This window comes from Aegilops tauschii, chromosome 7 (assembly GCF_002575655.3).
Source record: "Aegilops tauschii subsp. strangulata cultivar AL8/78 chromosome 7, Aet v6.0, whole genome shotgun sequence".
Lineage (NCBI taxonomy): Eukaryota > Viridiplantae > Streptophyta > Magnoliopsida > Poales > Poaceae > Aegilops > Aegilops tauschii.
In genome coordinates, this window is record NC_053041.3 from 573,517,198 (window position 1) to 573,540,067 (window position 22,870).

The following is a 22,870-nucleotide window of genomic DNA, read 5'->3' on the forward strand; positions in this document are numbered from 1 at the left end:
GACGGCGGGAGCAGTATCAACATACTGTACCGTGACACCATGGAGAAGCTGAACCTCAAGACGAGGCAACTCATGCCAAGCCGGACTGTGTTCCATGGCATCGTACCCGGCCTGTCCTGTTCCCCAATCGGCAAGATCAAGATGGATGTTCTCTTCGGAGACAAGGATCACTTCTGTCGAGAGGCGATCTGGTTTGAAGTGGTGGATCTAGAGAGCCCTTACCACGCGTTGCTTGGCTGACCTGCCCTGGCCAAGTTCATGGCTGTGCCCCACTACGCCTACCTCAAGATGAAGATGCCGAGTTTGAAGGGGATCATCACCATAGCCGGAGACTACAAGAAATCTTCCGAGTGTGCTGCAGCCAGCAGCCGGCTGGGCGAGTCCCTCGTAATTGCTGAAGAGAAGAAGATGCTGGACTGAGTCGTGGCCATGGCCGGCAAGCAGCCGGCCCTGTCCCCTGACCCCAAGGAATATGATGCTCAAGGCTCCTTCCAGCCGGCCAAGGAAACAAAGAAGATACCGTTGGACCCGGAGAACCCAAAGAGGTTTGCTGTCATTGGGGCAAACCTAGACAGTAAATAGGAAGGCGAGCTCGTCGACTTCCTCCGTGAGAATCGGGACATCTTTGCATGGTCCCCAAAGGACATGCTAGGTGTTCCGAAGGATTTCGCCGAGCACAAGCTACACGTTCGAGCAGACGCAAAGCCAGTCAAGCAACCTCTCCGCCGACTGTCGGAGGAGAAGGGAAGGATAGTGGGTGAAGAGATAGCCCGGCTCTTGGCAGCCGGCTTCATTATGGAGGTGTTTTTTCCAGAATGGCTTGCCAACCCGGTCCTGGTATTGAAGAAAAACAACAAATGGCGCATGTGTATAGATTACACTAGCCTCAACAAAGCCTGCCCCAAAGATCCATTTGCCTTACCCCGAATTGATCAAGTAATAGACTCCATAGCCGGATGCGAGCTGTTGAGTTTCTTGGATGCCTACTCAGGCTACCACCAGATCAAGTTGGATCCAGCCGACCGCCTGAAGACCGCCTTCATCACACCATTCGGAGCTTTCTGCTACCTGACTATGACATTCGGCTTGAGAAATGCCTCCTCAAGAAACTCGGCAGAAATGCCCACGTCTATGTAGACGATAGTGTGGTGAAGACGGAGAAGCGCGGCACCCTGCTGGAAGACCTCAGAGAAACATTTGCCAGCTTGCGCCGGTTCCAGATCAAGCTCAACCCTAAGAAATGCGTGTTCGGAGTACCAGCCAGCCAGCTTCTAGGCTTCTTGGTCTCCGAACGCGGCATTGAGTGCAACCGAGTGAAGATCAAGGCCATTGAGAGAATGGAGATTCCTACCAAGCTGCGAGACGTCCAGAAGTTTACCGGGTGTCTGGCCTCCCTAAACCGCTTCATCAGCCGGCTAGGAGAGAAGGCTCTCCTCCTGTACCGACTCATGAAGAAGTCCACCCACTTCGAGTGGAACGACCAAGCAGACCAAGCTTTCCACGAGTTGAAGAAGATGCTGACCACGCCGCCTGTCCTGGCAGCGCCGACTGAGAAAGAGCCCATGCTCCTTTACATTGCCGCGACTAGCCGAGTGGTCAGCATAGTGATTGTGGTCCAACGCCCAGAAGAAGGCCGAGCTCAGTTAGTCCAGAGGCCGGTGTATTATTTGAGCGAAGTACTGTCCACCTCAAAGCAAAGCTACCCGCACTACCAGAAGATGTGCTATGGAGTATACTTTGCTGCCCAGAAGCTGAAGCCCTACTTTCATGAGCATCCCATCACGGTCGTATGCACTGCCCCGCTTGCCGAGATCATAGGCAGCCGGGATGCATCCGGCCGGGTGGCTAAGTGGGCCATTGCGCTGGCTCCTTACACGATCTTCTACCAGCCCCGCACCGCCATCAAGTCCAAAGCATTGGCCGACTTCCTTGTCGACTGGGCCGAGACCCAGTACCTACCGCCGGCTCCCGACTCCACTCATTGGCGGATGCACTTCGATGGATCCAAGATGCGCACCGGCTTGGGAGCCGGCATCGTCCTCACCTTTCCCAAGGGCGACAAACTCAGATACACATTGCAAATTCATTTTGCCGCCTCCAACAATGTGGCCGAGTACGAGGCGCTCATACACGGGCTCCGGCTAGCCAAAGAGCTTGGCATACGCCGGATCCTGTGCTATGGCGACTCGGATCTGGTAGTCCAACAATCATCCGGCGACTGGGACGCCAAGGACGCAAACATGGCGAGCTACCGATTCCTCGTCCAGCAAATCAGTGGATACTTTGAAGGGTGCGAGTTCCTCCACGTGCCACGGGCCGACAACGAGCAAGCAGATGCCCTGGCACGGATCGGCTCCACCCGACAAGCTATACCGGCCGGCGTCTCTCTTCATCGCCTCCTCAAACCGTCTCTCAAGCCGTCTCCAGAATCAGACTCCATCTTCGTACCGTCTGCCCCTGATGCAGTCAGATCCGATTTGGGGAACCCAGCAGGCAGCTCGGGGACTTCGACAGGCGGCCCGGGGACTGCCGTAGTCGCACCCGGCTCGGGGACTGCAACGACACAACAGGCGGTGGCCGACTCCAACTCTTCAGCACCCAACCCACCCTCCCTGGTCGCAGTAGCCGTATTGGCGATAGAAGAAGTCGCAGCTCCATCATGGGCCCAACCCATCCTCAACTTCCTAGTAAACAGAGAGCTGCCGACTGATGAGATCTCGGCAAGACAAGTTCAACGCCGAGCCGGAGCATACACAATAATCAACAGAGAACTCGTTAAGCGTAGCGTCACTAGAGTCTTCCAGCGCTGCGTCGAGCCAGAGAAGGGCATAGCAATCCTCAAGGACATCCACCAAGGCGAATGCGGCCACCACGCGGCCTCAAGATCACTTGTCGCCAAAGCTTTCCGCCATGGTTTCTTCTGGCCGACTGCTTTGGAAGACGCCAAGGAATTAGTCAAATACTGCAAAGGGTGCCAAGTCTTCAGCTCCAAGCAACACCTGCCGGCTTCTACACTCAAGACCATCCCCCTCACATGGCCCTTTGCCGTCTGGGGGCTGGACATGGTGGGCCCATTCAAGACGGCGCGCGGCGGCATGACACATCTGCTTGTCGCCATAGACAAATTCACCAAGTGGATTGAAGCGAAGCCAATCAAGAAGCTGAATGGGCCGACTGCCGTGACATTCATCGCAGACATCACCACCCAGTATGGTATACCACACAGCATCATCACCGACAACGACACGAATTTTGCCAAGGGAGCACTGGCACGTTTTTGCGCGACACAGGGCATCCAACTGGACTTAGCGTCCATTGCCCACCCGCAGTCAAACGACCAAGTCGAGCGAGCAAACGGCCTCATCCTCTCCGGCATCAAGCCCCGACTGGTCGTACCACTGGAGTGTTCGGCCGGCTGCTGGCTCGACGAGCTGCCGGCTGTCCTCTGGAGTCTGCGTACTACCCCGAACAAGTCAACCGGCTTCACCCCTTTCTTCCTTGTATATGGTGCCGAGGCAGTCATCCCAACTGACATCGAGTTCGACTCGCCTCGAGTCACCATGTACACGGAGGCGGAGGCCAAGGAAGCGCGAGAAGACGGCGTCGACTTGCTGGAAGAAGGCCGGCTGTTAGCACTCAGCCGGTCCGCCATCTACCAGCAGGGTTTGCGCCGTTACCACAACCGGAAGGTGAAGCCAAGATCCTTCCAAGAAGGTGATCTTGTGCTCCGGCTGATCCAGCGAACAGCCGGCCAACACAAGCTCTCGGCCCCTTGGGAAGGCCCCTTCGTCATCAGCAAGGCCCTAGGCAACGACTCCTACTACCTGATCGATGCACAGAAGCCGAAGGCACGCAAGAGAGATGATTCCGGCAAGGAGTCGGAACGACCATGGAACGCCAATCTCCTCAGAAGATTTTACAGTTGAAAGCAGTATGTACCATGCTACCTTTTGTATTAAGTACAAGACAATGGGCCCCCCAAGGTGTACTTGGGGACTACCCTCTTTTATCTATGTATGACGAGTGTCATACCTATGAATGTATTGTTACATTTGATTTTCTGTCCGGCGCCGGGTTCGACTAGTCGGCCCGGGGACTTGCCACCTTGAGTTATATTAAAGTTCTACCTGCAGTCAGACAAGTAGTGTGCCAGCACCCGAGCCCTCTCTTGTTGAAAGTCGCAGCTCGAAGAACCGACTGACCGACTGGCAAGAGCCAAAGGCAGGAAAGGATGCCCACACAAAAAACGGCTAAGGACTAATGAACCTATATAACACAAGCCGGCCTCCCACCACGCCTACCGGCTGTCAGAACAGCCGGCTGGCCGGCTACCCATTCACTTTGCTACAATCCAAGAAAGCTAGAGTACTTGCCCTCCCAACCGGCCAAGCACTTCTCCAGCCACAGACTACAGAACAGCTGTCCGGCTGGGAAGGCGGCGACCAAGGGAGGGCGGCAAAGGAAACAACCAAAAGATGAAAAGCAAGAACAATGGGAAGCCAAACACATGCATGATTATATTTACACAAAAGGCCTTCAAAAGGCCGACATTCAACATAGTTTGAACACACCCCCAGTGGGTGGAACTGCGCAAATTTAACAAAATATTGTTCAAAGAGTAATAAAACAGGAAAGTAAAGGCGGCAGATTAGGCTAAGGGCGCAACAGGCGAGCCGGTCTGGTTGGTGGAGACAGCAGTGCCGGCTGGAGGAGTGGCCGGCTGGTGAGTCTCGGCTTGATCATCGCCGGCTGCAGGCGGTGCGCTCGCACGCGCCTCGTTGCTGGAGGCACGATCAAGCTGAGGCTGGCCGGCTGCTCCACCATCTGGCACGGCGTCTTCACCATCCTCCTCCTCCTCCTCCTCGCCCTCGCCGCTGGAGTCAATCTCCTCCGCCGAGTCCTCGCCATCTGCTGGGTTCAGCCCAAACCACTCCTCCGGCTGAGCAACGCCGTTATGATCCACCTCAGGAGCAAAGGCGCTGGTGTCGGTGTAGTCAGCGATCGCCGAGGCACGCTGGATGATAGCCGGCCGCGCCGGCTCCAGCTCCGTGTCGGCCTCCTGCCGCCAGGTGGCCAGCTGGTCCAAGCTCAGCTCAGGATACTAGGCTTTGACGAACTCCAGCGCCCGCCTGGCGCCTGACCGAGCTGCAGAAGCCTTACAGGCCTCGAAGCGGCCAACCGCTACCTCAAGGCAGTCGGCAGTCCGACTGGGGGTACGGGGAATCACCTCGCCGGGCCAGAGAGCGGCCAACACTTGCGCCCCAACACGCTGAAGCCGGCGGAGCATGCGGTGAGCCGGCTGGAGGCGGGCTTGGATCGCCAGGAGCTGTTCCTCAAGCGACCGGCGAGCGTTCGGCGCGATCTCAGCGCCAGCCTGCCTTTGCGCCTCGCGGTGGGCCTCGATGACCTGGTTGGCGGCAGTAGAGTAACCAGGGAAGTACTCTGCACAAGCAAGAAAGGAAGAGAAAAATACAAAGTTAGAGAATGAACCAAATGGCAAGCGGCAAGCAAGGAACGAAGAAGAAGGTGGCCTACCATCAACCAAGTCTTCGATCTAGCCGTAGCCGTTGATCAACGACTGCCTCGCCTCAGCCCAGCTCGCCGCCTCGGTCTCGTACTCGGCTTGCAGGGCGGGCTCGCTGTCCTGCACCGCCTTCAGGGCCGCCTTGTGGCTCTCCTCCTGGTCGGCCAGCTTCTTGACCAGGCGGTCACGCTCCTGAGCCAAGGCGTCGAACTTGGCTTCCTTAGCGCGAAGGGCGGCCTGGGTCCCACCCAGCTGCTCCCTCAGTTTGGCGTTGGCCGCTGTAGATACGGCAAAGAAGAAAAAAGCAATAAGATAGAAGTCGCCAGGAAAGATCCGGCCCGACTGCTCAGCAGTCGGCCCGAATCTCGGGGACTACACCCAGTGGGTGCGCTGACGCGCCCCCACATGAGATAAAAAAGGAAGCACTTACCCCGGCTCTCCGTTAGATCAGCGGTTTTCTGGGTCAGCTCCCGAGCCTGGGAGTTGAAGGCAGCCGCACGGAGGTTGTGGTAGTCCTGCAAGTCGGACAGAGAAGCGAATAAGAACAAGATAGCAAACAAAGTCTACCAAGAAGTTCCAAGCCGCCTGCTCAGCAGCCGACTCGGAACTCGGGGACTACACCCAGTGGGTACGCTACGCGCCCCCACGGAAGAAATCAAGATCAAGAAACAAAAAACAGGAAGACTCACCCGAATGGCCACTCGTGTCGTGAGGAACTCTTCATTGTACTGCCTCAGCACGGCGGCCTGGGACTGAAGCCGGGTCCGGACTTCCTGTGCCGCCACGTTCACCACGGCCGTCCCACCACCCGGCGTCCACCCCGAGCTGGCGCTGGCCGTCTCCAGATCCTGGGCCGACGAGCTGGAGCCCGCGGCCTTCTGCGGGTCCAGCGCTGAAGTTGCCTTCCCCGCGCGCTGGCGCGATGGCGACCGGACCGCCAGGTCCGTCCTCGCAGCCGGCTCGCCTCCAGCCGGTTGCGCGGGCGGCGCGTTAGGCCGGCTGCCTTGGGCCGCCCCAGTCGGCGATGGCGGCACCGCCTCCCTCTCTTGGACGATGACGTCGTCCTCCTCCCTTCCCATCCCCGGCAGGTCGCCACCAGCTTCCTTCGGCGGGGGCTCCGGGACCTCGGGCGCCACGGCGCGCGGGGGGTGACAAGCAAGGCCCCCACCGCTGCCTCTGCGGTTGCAGCCTCCGCCTGAGCCTTGGCTGCTGCGTCGGCTTGTGCCTTCGCCGACTCCTCCGCCACCTCCTGCGCCGCCTTGGCGGCGGCCGCCTTTAGCTCCTTCGCCTCCCGCTCCTCCCGCGCCTCCCGCGCGTTCCTCTCCATCGCCGCTTGAAGCTCGGCACGGGGGTCCACGCGGCGGGTGCTCCCGGATCCTCCCGCCGATCCAACCACGGAGGCGGCAGCGATCCGCTCAAGAGAGAGCGGAACCCTGTTTGATAAGTCAAGAAAAGAAGAAGGAATACGCGAGAGAATCGAAACTTACGCTGAAACCTTTTGCGGCTGCTTCACTACCTTGCGGAAGCGGGCCGCCTTCGCGGCCGCCTCTTCCCGCCTGTTCGCCGACGCCCCGCTCTTGGGCTTCTTTGGCCGACTGCCGAATAGGCCCGACGTGGCCCGGCGCTTCTGCGCTCCGCCTCGGGCAGCCGACGCGGCAGATGAGCCCGCGCCTTGATCGGACGCCGGCTGGCGGCGCGGGACGATTTCCGCCTCGTCGTCATCCGGCCAGTCATCGAAGCTGGCTCCAAGCCCGGAGCCGCCTGCTTCGCCGCTCCCGCCTCGGTGTTGTCGTCCATGGCGGCCGCCCCCAAGTCGGGGTCCTTCAAGTCGTGCGCCGCCCGGTCGGGGAGAAATTGGCGATCCGCCCCCGCTGACCCGGCCGCTGGTCGAAGGAGAGGGTTCTGCCAAGACGAGCCGACTGGTCAGAGTCGGCCAAGAAAAACTTGATGACTAAAGTACTAAAGAAGAGAAGATTTAGAAAGCATACCATAGGCGGAGGATTGGCATGGGAGTATGGCTCCTTGCCAAACTGCCACTCCTCGGAGAGCTTGCAGTTAGCGAGATAATTCACCATGTGAGCTACCTCGTCATGAGGCATCTCCTTGGTGCACATCCGACTCGGGTCGAGTTGGCCGCTCATTTGACAGATCAAATGAGGGCGGCTTTGAAGCGGGAGCACCCGTGCACCACGAAGGCGGCCAGCAGGTCGGACCCAGTCAGGCCCTCCAACTGGATCATTACCCGGAGTCGGGCGACGGCGGCGGCTCCAGCCTGCGTCAGCGTCCTGGCCCGATAGGACCACTGGGGCCGCCTCCCAGCCGGCGGGCCGGCTACGTAAGCCGGCAAGTTGACGTAGTCGCCTTGCGGGGCGATGTTCTTCACGTAGAAGTACGATTTCTACCAGAGCTTCACCGACTGGATCAGCGTGATGACAGGGAAGGGTTTGTCGGCTGCCGACCTCCGCATCACGATGAAGGCGCCGCTCTGAGCCGGCACGCCCTGCATCCGGTGTCGAGTTTGGATTGGAAGAATTCCCCCCAGAGCTCGAGGGTGGGAAGAACGCCAAGAAAGCCCTCGCACAAAGTGACGAAGGCAGACAGCAGCACCACCGTGTTTGGAGTGAGGTGGTGCGGCTGGAGCTGGTAGAATTCAAGGAAGGAGCGGAAGAAGGCGCTAGCTGGCAGGCCGAGGCCGCGCAAGAAATGCGAGCGGAAGAGTACCCGCTCGCCTTCCTCCGGCGCCTGCGTGATCTCCTTCTTCGGCGCGAGACGGACCTGCACCTGGTCCTCGCCGGGCAACCGCCGCGTCTTGCGGAGGAAGTCGATGTGGTCCGCGTGGACGTTGGAGCCGTCCCAGTCTCCGCTGTGCTGCATGACGGCAAAAAGCTGACGAGAAAGGGTGCGGCGGCGGTGAAACCACGGCCCCGCGGCAGCGAAGCTGCGGGGTAGTGCGAAGATTAGTGGGACGGCACGGCGGTGAGAGGCTGCTGCGATGGAGAGAAGGAAGAAGAAGATGGCGGAGCGAGGGTGAGCGTGCGAGCGTCTGCCACTCCCCCTCTTCCCCATACTTATAGCCTCGTGCGGCGAAGCCGAGGAGGCGAGGCGTGGGGGGAACGTGGGATTAACTGCGCCCACTCCCCCACGTCCCGTGATTATAGCGCCCTAATGACGTGCAGAAACTGCCGTCGGAAGGCGAGCGGCCCGCTTTGGGCCACAGAAAATCCGCGCCTGGGCCTAGGCATGGGAGTGGTGGGCCCCGGCCTGCGGCGGCGTCCCGTCGCGCGCGTGGGCTGGCAGGCTTTTTTCAGCCGGAGGGTGCCACGTGGCGCGCGGGCGGCCGCAACCCGGCGTGCGCACCAGCTGGCTCCCGTCTTTAGACTTCAAAAACCTCGCCGAGACGGCGCACCCAACCGAAGCCGGCTCCTAGCTGCTGGCTCTTCAAGATAGGAAGCTGACCGAGCTTCTCGTCCTCCTCTCAGCCTCGAAGCCCAACCAGCTTCGGGGACTACTGTCGGAGTAAATGGCCACGGGTAGCCTAACCGACTCCCCCGGGCTCTCTGAAAAATTATCAGGCCGATCGAGCTTTCAAGCATCCAAAGCGTAGGACCGCCTTCCCCTGGCCGGCTATCTCCCGAGCGGACTCCTGGAAGGCGATCCGGCCTCAAAAACCTTCCTGAAGAGAACCACAAGATGGCCGACTCCAGGAAGCCGGCCCCAAGAGGACCGACTCCCAGAAGCCGGCCACGAAGAAGACCGACTCGCAGAAGCCAGCCAAGACTGCACCCTCAAGGGTTGCACCCACATAACGGTGATGAGACGGGACGTGGCTACAGTACAACCTGCCACCACCAAATCCCGGAGCACGCGTGGCCACAGTGCGCCGTACGGGTCGGCCATCCCCCGTCCGGCGCGGCACTGTTGCCATGTTGACCATGACACCACCCACGACAGGCGCCAGTACGGCCCGCGGACGGCGGGCCCCTTCAGCCAGAGAGACGTTCGAAGGCGGCCAAGCCTCCCCCAGTCGGCCTGGGGCGTAGCCGGCTCCTAATAGCCGGCTACCTCCCTCCCTCGAAGTATGTGCATCATTAAGGAGACAAGACGAGGTAAGGCTACAGTGAGAGCCCGCAAGGTGGCGGCACTGTGGCCATGCTTACCTCGACAAAGCCCTCGTCATCAGCGGCGAGGCTACAGTAACCAGCCACCGACAAGACCCCCAAGCGGTGGGGCCGGTTTGTCGGCCAAGAGGCCAGCAGCCGGCGGTACCCACCAGTCGGCGGGCCCCAGCGGTCGGCAGAGAAGCCGGCGAACACAGACACTGACGGCTGGGACCCGCGCCCAGCCGGATTACCATTGTATCCCTGGGGGGTAGGCCTATATAACCCCCCAGGGCACCCATGCAAAGGGTTGATCTCTTAGAGTTTTAGACACCACGTAGAGAGAAAAGGAGAGCTAGCCTTGCCCTTCTTCTTCCTCTATCCAAACAGCTCAAGGAGCCTCTTGTAGCTACTTGTATTGATCTAGTGATCATGCGGAGACCCGCAGAGCAGGATTAGGGGTGTTATCTCCATGGAGAGCCCCGAACCTGGGTAAGATTCGCCGACGTGCATGTCTTCGCCTTATCCCGTTTCCAGGCACCGGCGATGTCTTACTGGCTCCCACAATGATAAGCCACCCGTTGGCATATGTCGCACCTATCAACCGACACCCCCCTATTCTACTGTCAGTCTTAGTACCACGACAGATGCCAACCACACTGTGAGAGAAGGGACGAGACAAACAGAAAATATCTTCTATGCCATAAAAAAACATGAGGCGATAATCATCAGGGAGTTCCTATAATTAAAGAGGTGGAAATGTTTTGATTAAATAAAAAACTTTTTTATGGTAAAATTTTGAGTCAAATCTTATTTAGAATTCCATAAGCAAATTCGAATATCATATAGCAGCACTAATTGTTTGACTTTTTTTTAGGCAAACTAATTGTTTGAATGGAATACATTCTTTGCATCCTAAGTACAAAACTCAGTTTTTTTTAGAAAACCTTTTTTTTAATACCCTGAGCGATGGGCCTTCAAGCCCAGCCAACGTGCAACGTGGTAACCCTAGCTCGCTCGCTCGCCCGCCCTAGGCAGGCCCAGGCCGCGCGCACAGAAAGACGACGAGCCGCCGCCGCCGCCGCAAACTCTGTCTTCGGCCGGAGGAGGAGCGACGGCGGCATCAACTCCGTGAACCAGGTATGCCCGCCCCATCAGCTCATCGACCCCAACCCTGAAGCTCGGAGTGACAGATCTCCGATCGACCCGCAGGTCCGTCATGTCGTCGTTCGCCGGCGTATCCGTCCTGGCCGACGGCGGGCTGTGCCCGGCCACCGAGTCGTTCGTCGACGCCGGCACGGACTGCGGGTACCACCTGCTGGTGGTCCAGGACTACCGGCGCACCAAGCAGGAGGCGCCCACCGGCGACAGCATCACCTCCCGCCCTTTCACCGTCGGCGGCCACGACTGGTACCTCCACTACTACCCCAACGGCGAGAACCAGAGCTGCGCCGACTACGTTTCCCTCACCGTCTCCCGTCTCCACGACAACGAGGGGGCCGACGAGGTCGTGGATGCCAAGTGCGGGTTCAGTTTCGTCGACCAGGTCGAGAAGCAGAATCCGGTGTACATCCGTGAAACCGAAACGTGCAGCTTCCCCTTCCCCCGTTCTTCGTGGAGCTGCGACAAGTTCGTCAGGAGAGACGCCCTCGAACGATCGGCGAACCTAAGGGGTGACTGCTTCACCATCCGGTGCGACATCATGGTTGTCCGCGACACCAAGGGCGGCGACAGCGAGGTGCTCCTGCCTGACATGCACCAGCATTTCAGCGATCTCTTTCAAACCATTTGGGTGCTGATGTGACATTCGAGGTCGGTGGCTGAGACGATCGCCGCACACAGATGCGTGCTTGCTGCCCGATCTAAAGTCTTCAGGGCACAACTCTTTGGCCCCATGAAGGAGGGCAGTACTGCTACTACATCCAGTGTCATACAGATCAAAGACATGGAAGCAAGCATATTCAGAGCCCTTCTTAGCTTTGTCTACACAGACTCATTCCCTGCGATGCACGAGGACAGCATGGAGGAGGATGAAACGTCACACCTTGTGGAACATGGACAAGGAGAGGAAACTGCAGAAGACAAAATGCCAGAAGCTGCGGAACAAGGACAAGGAGAGGAGGCAGTAGAGGATGAAACGCGCGTGCAATGGCTGCAGGACTTGTTTGTAGCGGCAGACAGATATGATCTCCAACGGCTCAAGTTCATCTGTGAAAAACAGCTATCTGACCTCATAGGTGTCAGCTCGGTGGCGTCCACCCTTGCCCTAGCTGAGCGGCACCACTGCCGCGGATTGAACGAGGCGTGCATTGAGTTTATCCAAGCCCAGTCTCCCTCATGTTTGCAAACAATAATGGCGACTGATGGCTGGGAGCATATAATCGCGACCTATCCCTCTGTTTTGAACGAGCTCATTGCCAAGGTGATTGCTTTGAACCAGCAGACTCTATCACTCTTTAGTTAGATCTCAAGTGACTCTGCTATGCATATGTGGGATCCTCTAGACTAGAGAGATCGTAGTCCATGTCTCTTGCTTTTTTTTTTTATCTTGTCATCTATATAATTTGCCTGTATGCTGAATCAGAAAAATCTCAACATATAGGCAAATTGTCCCTTCATGGAATGGATGGTCTGTAAATTCAAATGTTGAGTGCAAATTGATTTGGCATTGCGGCAGTGTATAACTTTCGTAGCTAGTTGTTTTATCCTCGTATATATTTATCTTCATTATTGTGTTGTATATTGTTGCTTGGTGCCTTCTCTATCATGAAAACCTTTTTGTAGCAGTTGTCAAGAAGAACAATGTTGATGTTTCCGGATAGGCATTTTATGAAGCTAGATTTAGGTGAAAGAATTTGGAAGGTAAGATAGGTCACCAAGAATACCGGTTATGTGACAGCGATAGTGTGAAATCTGTTCCAGTGCCTAGTAACCTTCTCCTGGGTGCTTAGTGTTCTCCTCGGGCTGCCCATTCCCATTTGAGAGGAAGGTCGGTGCTTGGAATGTTGCACAGTCAAATGTTGTAGCCGTGCCCTGTACCCAAAAGGATGACTCCATCTGGTATTTTGAAACACTAGAGATGATTGCTCTCAACTTCGGCAACGAAAAGATGGGTAAGCTTTGAGTGCATGGACATGGGCTATATTTTCTTTTCTGTATATACTCATAACAAACATCTTTTGTTCAAATTACTTGAATCTTTGCTTGTGTTAACACAGGTACGCAATTAATTCCAAGGTAATGAGCATGTTGGTGTCTGTCAGTTTACAGGAAACCAGAGGATGTGAATCATCACCCTATCTGCTTGCATGTTCGTGAAGACTCAGTATAACTGCTCTTAATCCTTTATCCCTTCCTGCCCTATTTTCACATCTCAAATCAGACACATAGGCATAAACTTCACCAGAGGAACGAGGATATGATGGAGCACATGACCGATCATCGACACCCACCATGATCCGGCCAAGAAATTACCAACTTATGCCAAACAAAACCAAGCGCTGCACTACACTCTACAGCTCTCAGAACACAATGCTGGTGCGACCACCATTTCGAACATGCCTAAGATTGTTCCGCAAAGTCAGAATGAAGCAGCAAAGATAATATGCAACAGCCGACACATGTCGGCTCAATTTATGTTTGATACGCTTCACCATACGTACAGGATATCCGTACACTGGGAGCATAATCAATGACTAGGCTACATTTTATGAACTAACAGGCTCCTTACCAAACAAGGAGGCATCAGCGAAGATTTACAAAAAAAAAATGGAAGACGCGACAAATAGCATTTGCACCAGCACACAAAAAAGGTAGGCATGGTGACGAATCCCTGGCAAGGACCCTGCTTGAGCTTGTATCGCCTGTCAAGAATCAAAGTTCGTGTGGCCGGCCTTCTCTAGATGACTTGATCGACCCCCCTCATGGCATATGGCTTTGACCTTTCTTATCTTTCGGCAATGAACCAACCTCAACTGTGCCTTGCTCGCTTTCGGATGCATGAGGATCTGTTCCTTGTTCGATGGGGAGTGTCCTCTTGGAGCCATCAAGTGCTACACCCAGAACGATGTTATCTTCCAGGCCAGGTCTAGATTCTTTCTTAGGATTAGGAAGAGAAACTGACCCATCTCCTTGTCGCTCCGTGGCCTCGGATCCTCGAGGCTCCCCTTTACCAGCCAGAGATGCTTGTGTTGACATCCCATGATCATTCTTGCTATTCTTCATTGGACCATCTTCTGACACCATCTTTTTCTGTTCCTTCTTGTCAGAGTTGCTTACACTAGCACTATCTGGTGAACCTACCCTGGTCTCAGCCGATGCGCTTGTCTTCACTCTCTGATCTTCACGTGAGGTTGATCTAGATTTAGGCTTGCCTTCACTGACCTTTGCAGAGGTGTCAATCAGAAGTGGACGGCCACGTACACGAGTGTACATCTCCTCTCCAAAAGGAATGTTATCTATGTCTGCATTGCCATATGATTTCTGGACCGTTCGAGTTTGGGTGGCAAGCCTTGCCCTGTGATGGCCAATTATTCTAAGAAAATCCAACAAAACTTCCTCCTGTTGTGTATTGGAACATCAAACACATTCTATCAGTGTTTCGAGTGATATCTAAATGCTGATAAAATAAACACAAATGGTGCAAAAATGGCTTCTATGCTTCTCCTGTCAAACTTCATCTACAAACAAAATGGAAGAACTCCTATGTAGTCCTCCCTATTAATATCAGAGAGGAAATGATAAATGAAGTAGTACCACATAGTGAACAGATCAGGGGTTCAGGACTCATTTGGAGTAATCACTGATGCTATGGATAGATTCATGCAAATATCATGTGGATGTTTCAAATTTAAGGCTCAGGGTTGAAGTCTTCACAAAGCAGGATGACAGGTAGACAACTGCAACGTCCCCATAGCAACCAAACTTTACAGGGAGGACCGGAACCAAACAGAATGAGCAAGGTTTGGCGATTGGCTCGCAATATTATGTGCAATAATCATGCTGCATGTCTCCATGATTTTTATCCCATTTTTACCAAGTTTGCGCACATATCCAGTTCAAAAATAATAATTACGCACCATATCACTTCTATGTGATACTTGTTTAGATTTTCTAGTAGCACGCGGCTCACGACACTAGTTGATGCTATGAATTTTAGTGTACATCGGAAAAAGTAGAGCCAGCTGCAGTTTTTATACTCCGCTCATTATCAACTTGTCATCCTGATTGGTGTTTCAAGGCAGTTATATGTATTTTTGTTTCATGATTAGGAAAAATGATTCCATGTGGTTTATCACTGGTTTCCATAAGTAACTGGTCAAAATCCAGTTCTCGCCAACTGGTGAGAATCAGACTCAATGGATCAGAATGTTTTGTACAGCTGATTCTATCTTTACGAACACTACCGAGCTAGAAAATAATGTTCTTGACAGAACTTGTACATTTTAGCACAAAACATGCATATGTCAAACAAAATATGTGCCCGTTATCTATTGAAGAGCAGAATATATAGCATCCTATACAGATATGTTACCTGGACATTCAGATACTCCTCAAGATGTGAAGTCTTCACAAAGCAGGATACGTAAATCTACAGGACAACACAACAAAATGATACCAACCTTAGATATTTAGGAGTTCAGGACTAATGTAAAATTGGAAGTAATAGAATAGAAGAATGTGTAATATTTTAAAGAATTTAAACAAATAGATGCATGAGCATGAAATGAAGAATCTTGACACCAGTTAAACGCAAAGGCAAGAAAGTAGATGTGAAAATAGAAAGGAAAAGAAACAACCACCCACTAACATACATTTTTTTACTACCTATACCTACATCCATCTTCCATAAAACTGGACAACTTACATGTTAGGAGTTTAAGGATTTTCACGCTGAAGTGTTGCCGGTGTAAAATTGATCGGTCTGTTTTAGATTTTGCACTAAAACTATAGCTGCAAATTTTGAGGAGAGCTGAATGAAATTGAATAATAGCCTATTATCACAGGGTTTCGATCAGTTCCTAGCTTAGTAATACTACCTCTGTACCAAAATATAAGACATTTTTGTAGGTTAAACTAGCCTACAAGAACGTCTTATATTTTGATACAGAGGTAGTAGGGAGACACCTATTGAGCATATTTTAAACAAGGTAAACAACAAGAACGCTCTGGCCAGTGGCCAACCAAGGTGTCCCACACTCATGATACAATGCTTCAAAACGGGTGATCATGCACTAGCATTTACATTTAAAAAACTGAATTACTTATAATAAATAAAGTACCATGAGAGCTTGGGTCGTTTCGTCAATTTTCTCAAAAAATACTCTTCTATGTAGCCTCTGTTGTTCTATATTCTGATTTTTAGCCAAGACTTTCCTCATGTCCGCAACAATTATCTGCCAAAGGAAAACAGAGAGACCGGTTAAAGTTAGGTTACCATATAATGAAAGAAGTAGAAGAGAGAGGTGTAATGTGCGAGACTGATTCAAAGCTGTTACACTAATTTTTCCAGCATCCATGTGGCTTATCGCAAGATAGCTCTTAATACGCCAGTGGCTCCTTCGACTGTTATTTCTCACTATGGACACTGTGAACTTATGGTTAGGAATGTATATAGCTTCTTTGTCGTCACCTCTAAGAACTGTTGGAGACCACATACCAACACGCTGAAAATCAAATTAGTTTAAGTTAGTGTGATGACAAGATGAAGCATCAACAAAATTTGGTATGAGCGTGCAACTAGTATCAGACTATCAGTACATAAAAACAAAACCATGTATCGTGGAAGAAATAACTACATACTCAGATGACTATTGTTTAAATACGCACATAAAATGAAACAAACAGAACAGCATATCCACAGTAAATGAGAAATAGTTCAAGAAGACATCGACCTCAACAACACCAGTGATCTCAACACCATCTATGTTTGCAGTGATCCATTCATTCACAATAAATGGGCGTGAGGCGTTGATCATAACACTCGAGATGAAGTTAGTCAAAATCTGCAACGAATTGGGATTAGCCCTATTTTAGCGCTATCGCACAAGATTATACTATCAATACAAAAGTTCTGTAGTACCTCACGACCAGCAAGCGTAAGCAATACTGTCCCAAAACCTCCAGCAGTTATCCACTTCTTGGTATTGACACCCAGCAACTCCATGAAGAGAGAAAGAGCAGCAATCCAAATGCCAGTATAGATAGCTTTCACGGTAAAATCCAAACCCATCTGCAAGAAACAAAGTTCAATAAGTGCTACTACAACACGAAGAAAATTAAGGAGGAAAACAAAGTTATAAGAAGCAAAATAAAAATAGAGGATATCTTGATTGTACAACTGAGAAGTTTAAAATGCAATCACAATAACAGAGTTCAATTCAAGCTAACAAGTACATGCTTTTGCCATCAGATTTGTTTCATAAGAAATATATGCCTGGAATAAAGAGACCATGGAAAACCTTGAAATAATAAATTCTACACTATTTCACGATCATAACACCCCTCCCCCCCAACCCCCCCCCCCCCCCCCCCCAACCCACCCAAAAAAAAGCCGCTAAGAATAACTAAAGGAAATAATGGAAAAAACTTCTTTGAGCAAACTACCACATAATCTCCGGCCCACCTGTTTAGTATGTCTTCCATCATTTATGTATGGTATACGTATGAGACGTGAAAACTGAGAGAAGGGATGCATACATGCATATAAGATGCATGTGTGCTGCATATACAGACATCGGGATGATGCTTGTGTATGCATAATTCTAGTGTACGGAGTACCTAATCAAGTTGCATACCTGCGCTCAGGTCATGCATGCTTGCTTACATGCACCAAGCTGACCGAACATCAGCGGATTCCCTAAAGGCTAAAGGTTGTCCGTTTGCACCCCCTAGGTGGGGTACCTATTGCTTGTTCATGAAAAATAAAATGTATTTCCTACATGTTCCTTAAAAAATGGCTTATATCAGTAAGATCGAAATCAAGTTGATAGAACTATAGCAGGTTTGAATAATGTAAAGAGGTTCTAGCTATATTATAAGAAAAATGATCTTACTTTTTTTGTGTCATTGGGGTTACGTACATCCACTAGGAATTTATGTACCTGCTGAATCAAGCTAAAAGAAGATAAACCATGTTAGTACCTCCCAGGCTTTTTCATTTGACTCTAGTGAAATGCTGATTCATTGAACTAACTATCAAACAATCAGCAAGCTTGAGAATGTATCATGTGCACCTTGTAAGGACATATGCAATAGCCAGGACGGTAGATAAAGATCTCACAAAAGTTACAAGACGCGTTTTAACAGCTTGGCTTGCTGATGAACGTAGCACAACTGGATCCAAACCCCTGTAAGGCCGAGTGTGAGCAAAGAACAGAAATCTGCAACTGATACACAGCTAAAAATTCTGAGGCTGCAATATCGATCAGCTAAAAATTTTGAGGCTGCAATATCGATCAGATAGGAGTACACTGCAAGAGAACATCACTAAACACTGTTGTGGTTATACCTGCAGATTAGCGTTGCTCCTGTCCAAAGAAGCAAAGGTTGAAGGCAGGACCTAGAAATTAGGTATGTGGGGCTCTGTTTCCAGTTTCCTCCGTGCTGCAAGGTATTACAGAATGTTGAGTTATTTTTAGCTCGTCATAATTAAATAAAATATAAATATGGTCACATATAACAGAAGCATACATCAATACGGTTTCTAATGTCCTTCACTAGAGGCAAAAAGCCCCATAGGGCAAAGACAATTATTCCAACTGCAGGTGCCACAAGGGCAGTGACAGGATTTGCAAGTAAACTGTCACACGACCTGTCAAGGAGGAAAAGGGGCTATTAAAATATGAAGTCGAGCATAAATCGATTAGCATTTTCATATAAGATGGTATAGCAATAACCTCAAGAGAGAGAGAGATAGAGAAACAGGGTAAATAAGAGTCCATTGAATTGGCTACAGAATTTATCCAGCTGGTGACTACCATCATCAATCATAAAGGTAAGTTCCATTTAAGATTACTAACCAAACTATCTTGGCTAACATGTATGCAGCTTAATTCATAATAAAAAAAATTATGTCCCGCCATATCGAAAGGCAGCAAATCAGTAACCTGCAATACTGAGTTGAACAAGTTACTGAAAGTCTTAGCAAGTGCAATAAGAGTAGCAAGTGAACAACCACTGAACAAATCATCTGATTGTCATAGTGTTACTAAGATACTTCAGTACCATAATACCCACCAGCAGTATATAGTGTAGATAATATGCTAGATATTCTGGTTTACAAAAACTGAAAGGTCCAGATTGGTGCTGCTGGCAGTATGTGTAGTCATCAATGCGAACTATCTAAGAATTCAACAAACTTCATAAGTAAATGATGCCACAGGGGGGGACTACCTAGCCAATACTGACGACGTACTCTTGACCAGCGGAATTTCCTTCCAAGACACTGGCAAAGCAAAAGATTTAGCGCCCGAGGCCCTATGTCTACAAGGCACATAAAGCATGGGCCTGTAGCTCCTATCCAACACGTTCTGAACCAATAAATCCTGCCCCTGCAAGGGATATTCTGAAGATTTACAATACTGGGGGATATTGCTTAAGGTATACAGTACCGGCACAAAAAATATATAAAAAGTTTATTATGATAGAGCAACAAAAGGAGGTTGCATATTTGAAATGATCTACCATGTATTACTGATCGATTATCTAGAAGTTCGAACAAATGGCAATCATCAAATTAGGAAAGAGATTTGTTTAGTAAGGAATTTCAGGATAGGGATAAGCAGATAGCACACTCGAAATAGTTTGACTCTTATGGGATAAAAGTCGAGTCGACAGGTTGATGAGGGTGAATGCCCTATCCACGGTGTGCGTTATCCTACACCCAGGCTATGCCATTGTGGAAGGTTCACAACAAACATTATGGAAGTGTGGTAACTGTACGTATAGTAAGCATCACTTTCATGCAGTCAAGCAGAGTACTGTTTCAGATATAGTTACATATGTTTTGTACCCAAAAGATATGTCCGCTTCAGCAAAACTGTTGGTAATGCAGATTTTGGAAAAAAATTACTCCATATCCCCCTGAAATGATGTTTAAATACCAATGGAGTACGATGTATTAGAAGAACATCATCAGGTAATCAACCAATGCAACCGATGTCTTCATTTGCGCATACTTGCCCGTTATCGGTAGTTCAACAGTTAGATCTCATTTCTCAAATTATCAGCAGATATGATAAAATATGGTACAAGACCTACTGGTTAAAATACATGTCGCTGAACTTTCAGTGTCCAAAAGCATAGTTCCATTCAAATGGAGCGGCATAATATTTGTGGGCGATTTCCCATAGAGGATCTACGGTCTATGAAACTATGTGTATGATGTTGCCCAAAGACAACTCGAACAGAATATATTAATTTCAAATGTGATTCAGTTCTACATTATTTGTGCTGAGAACATGCAGCAAAATAAATACCCTTGAGGTATTTGGATTTGTACCTAACCTTGTTGGTGTGTCTATGTGGAAAAAAATGACAGGGATGGCTAATTCTGTCTGACATACATTTGTACGGCCTTCAAACATATGTTTGCTTCTGCTAAATTAACAAGTACTAGCTTACACTAGGCACAGAGATAGAAGGATACTTCACATATCCAAAATAAAAAATACACCGTCAGTTAAACGTCTTCCAGTGATGCAAGACAAAAGCATCACAACACCTATTCTATAAACTATACTAGAATAATTAGAGTACGTTGTTAGCTTAGCAAGACTGAAAGGAAGGAACCATACATAAGCAACAAAAGGAAGCGAAGTGGATGGCAAGGAGAGAGAACAACGCTTCTCCGGGCTCTGTAGGGGGGAGGGGGAGGAGAGCAAACACTGATGAAATAGAAAATAAAGATACTATTGACTACAAGTAAAGAATGAGCAGGTTGTACTCTAAATTTGTTGATTTGGCTAAATCTGCTGGTAGTAGTCCCTCCCTGGAAGAGGTGGGATGTCATCCCAACTGCCATCTCAAGCAGAACTTAAATGGGATGCAGAATATTCACATCCACTGATTGAGCTGTTATCAGGCCCTCCTAAGTTGTTGGTGCTAGTTTATTAACCCTGAAACAGAAAAATATGCATATGAGTGAGTTTTGTGGCAGGCTAGCTAGCATGGGACTAATGTTTCCTTTTCTTGGAATGTACAGAAATACCACAAGAGTATATGAACATTTAACTGACAGCAAGGTATGGCCGAAACGCAAGCCCCACCCGAGTCCTGCCCACAAAATCAAACCATAGCCCAAGCGCAACCCCTAGCCCTATCCACAGCCAACTCAACAAACGCCAAGCAGAGTCAGAAATAACCATCTTGCCAGTAATAATAGGAGTGATCTGTTAATGAGATGCTATTATGAATTGGATGTTGTATTGATACAGGGGATCCTTCTGCACCCAGCATTAAAACAAGTAGGTGCATCATGAGCGAAGGAGAAGAAAGGCTGAACCTATTCCACAATATTTAGGGGCTGACCACCTGTTTACAGCTATGCTGCAACAACGGAAACCATTGCGATACCATTAGTACATTACAGCTATGTTACTTTGGTGGCAACGGATAGCCCGCCCTCGCCCCTAATATCGTCTAATTCAACAGCCTCCAAGCACTGCTACCGCAATGTTCGAACCAGTTTCCCCATTTCCCCATTACAAACTGAGGCAATGCTTGGCTCGTTGTCACCAGCCCTAGTAATGCCCTGGTCATTTGGCTTGATTTCGCCTGCGAGAGTTGGCATTTGATCCGCTCACGCCCCACAGAATCGTGCCACAAATTTCGGCTAACAAATACTTCGATGTCTGTATGTTTCATAACAGGGGAGGATCTAGACGGAAAATGGATAATGGCCTGCCACCAGCACTCCACGGGGCGGGGATTTGGATCGTGGCAAGGAAAATTCCGGAACAGAGCCCCGGGTACGGCCCAATCGGCCTAGGGTTCGTCGCCGACAGGGGGAATCAATCGAAGCCCGCAAAGAGAGAGATCGCCACCCCACGGCTGCCCGGCAGAGCAGACGAGGAGGGACCAGGGAGGGCGAGAGGGGAATGCCTACCTTCGAGGTGGAGGGGCGACCGTGCTTCGGCGGGGACAGGGCTCGCCGGCGGGGAGCGGTGGCGGTGGCGGTTTGAGAATGGCGTTCGGGAGGCGGAGGCGGATCACGGTTGCTACGGCTACACTTTTGTCTCTTTTTTTCTTTTCTCTTCTGATGAAACTCTGCGGCTTTGACACCTGTACTCGCGCCGGGCGTCCGCTCGGTTGGCGGGGCCCTCCTCGCCGGGCATCTGGTCTGGGTACTCACGCCGCACCAATAGAAAAGCCCCGATGCAACGTATTTGTTTTCAAGGTTGTGTAAATTTTGTGGCAAAACACTTGCAGTATATGTAATGTTTAAAAAAAATGTGATATGGAAAATCAATGCATGCAATAAGTATAAGTAATTCGCAACACGGAAAAGGTGTTTTTGCAATGACATCAAGGCATTGCACAATCATTAACCTTTCGGCGTCACCCTTTTTGCCTGACTCGGATCGACATGGACGCATCTGTTGCAAACAGCCCATTAGGTCATATTTAATGAGCTTGGTGGGCATTGTGGTTGCTTGGACTCATACCACGCAGGTAGAAGAGTTCAAGACGAGAAGGAAGGGAGGTTAGGAAGTAAATGTCGTGCTCTAGTGGAGCGACTAATAAAGAAGAGGATTGGTTCGTCAATCGCCACCTGCGTCTAACACTTTTGCAACAGGAAACAACGGTTGTTAGGATTTCTCTTTGCCTCTCGCGTCTATGGCTACTAAGGCGCTTATCTCTTTCAAGCTTCGCCGGTGAGTCTATGGATCCACCTACATGCAACTCAGCTACTTAGGCAGCCGTGGTGGGTAGGGGGATCCCGGTCTCTCGGCTTTGGCTAGTAGTTTAGGTTCAGCATTTTTTTCGTAGTAGGCGGTGTTCCATTGAATGACGACGGGTTCATCTTCGAGATGGTATTCCGGGCTCCGATCCTCCTCGAATTCATCTATCGGGATGGAATCGACAGAGCTCTAGTGTATATTATTTCCATCTCCTTGGGGCATTGGTTTCTCGTCGTGCATGCGTACTGGCGAGATTTAGTGTTAGAAGCTTCAGATCGATTCAAGGGGGCAATGGAGATGAGTGCAACTCTAGGGCGCTGGCCCTTAGGAGCACGTGCACGAAGACT

At 50.7% G+C, this 22,870-nt stretch overlaps 1 protein-coding gene and 1 pseudogene across 5 annotated transcripts; one reads left to right on the forward strand and one right to left on the reverse strand.

Annotated features, from left to right (window-relative positions):
• The first annotated feature begins 10,548 nt into the window (after positions 1 to 10,548).
• LOC109761816 (BTB/POZ and MATH domain-containing protein 3-like) lies at positions 10,549 to 12,305 on the forward strand (annotated as a pseudogene).
• A 902-nt stretch (positions 12,306 to 13,207) lies between these two features.
• On the reverse strand, positions 13,208 to 22,162 carry LOC109761815 (mechanosensitive ion channel protein 2, chloroplastic). 5 transcript variants are annotated; one of them, XM_020320640.3, is made up of 14 exons: positions 21,728 to 21,865; positions 20,567 to 20,738; positions 20,418 to 20,477; positions 19,015 to 19,172; positions 18,313 to 18,433; positions 18,131 to 18,225; positions 17,856 to 17,969; positions 17,676 to 17,736; positions 16,703 to 16,852; positions 16,515 to 16,625; positions 16,119 to 16,286; positions 15,903 to 16,016; positions 15,155 to 15,211; positions 13,208 to 14,181 (listed from the first exon to the last, which is right to left on the reverse strand). In XM_020320640.3, exons 2-14 carry the CDS (start codon positions 20,642 to 20,644, stop codon positions 13,543 to 13,545), a joined length of 1,926 nt encoding a protein of 641 aa, XP_020176229.1. In that variant the 5' UTR covers positions 20,645 to 20,738; positions 21,728 to 21,865; the 3' UTR covers positions 13,208 to 13,542. The 5 variants fall into 5 exon arrangements, with proteins under 5 accessions (XP_020176229.1, XP_020176230.1, XP_020176233.1 ...); XM_020320641.3 differs by lacking the exon at positions 20,418 to 20,477; XM_073505216.1 differs by lacking the exons at positions 20,418 to 20,477; positions 20,567 to 20,738 and having other exon boundaries at positions 13,537 to 13,673; positions 13,745 to 14,181; positions 21,728 to 21,872.
• Positions 22,163 to 22,870: the final 708 nt, after the last annotated feature.

Coding starts and splice junctions, on each gene's coding strand:
- LOC109761815 (XM_073505217.1), bottom strand. CDS start 22,147: ATGTCATTGCAAAAACACCTTTTCCGTGTTGCGAATTACTTATACTTA. Junction 18,226..21,727: donor GTCGCCCCTCCACCTCGAAG/GTAGGCATTCCC, acceptor AATACCTTGCAG/CACGGAGGAAACTGGAAACA. Junction 16,853..17,675: donor ACCCCAATGACACAAAAAAA/GTAAGATCATTT, acceptor TGTTTCTTGCAG/ATGGGTTTGGATTTTACCGT.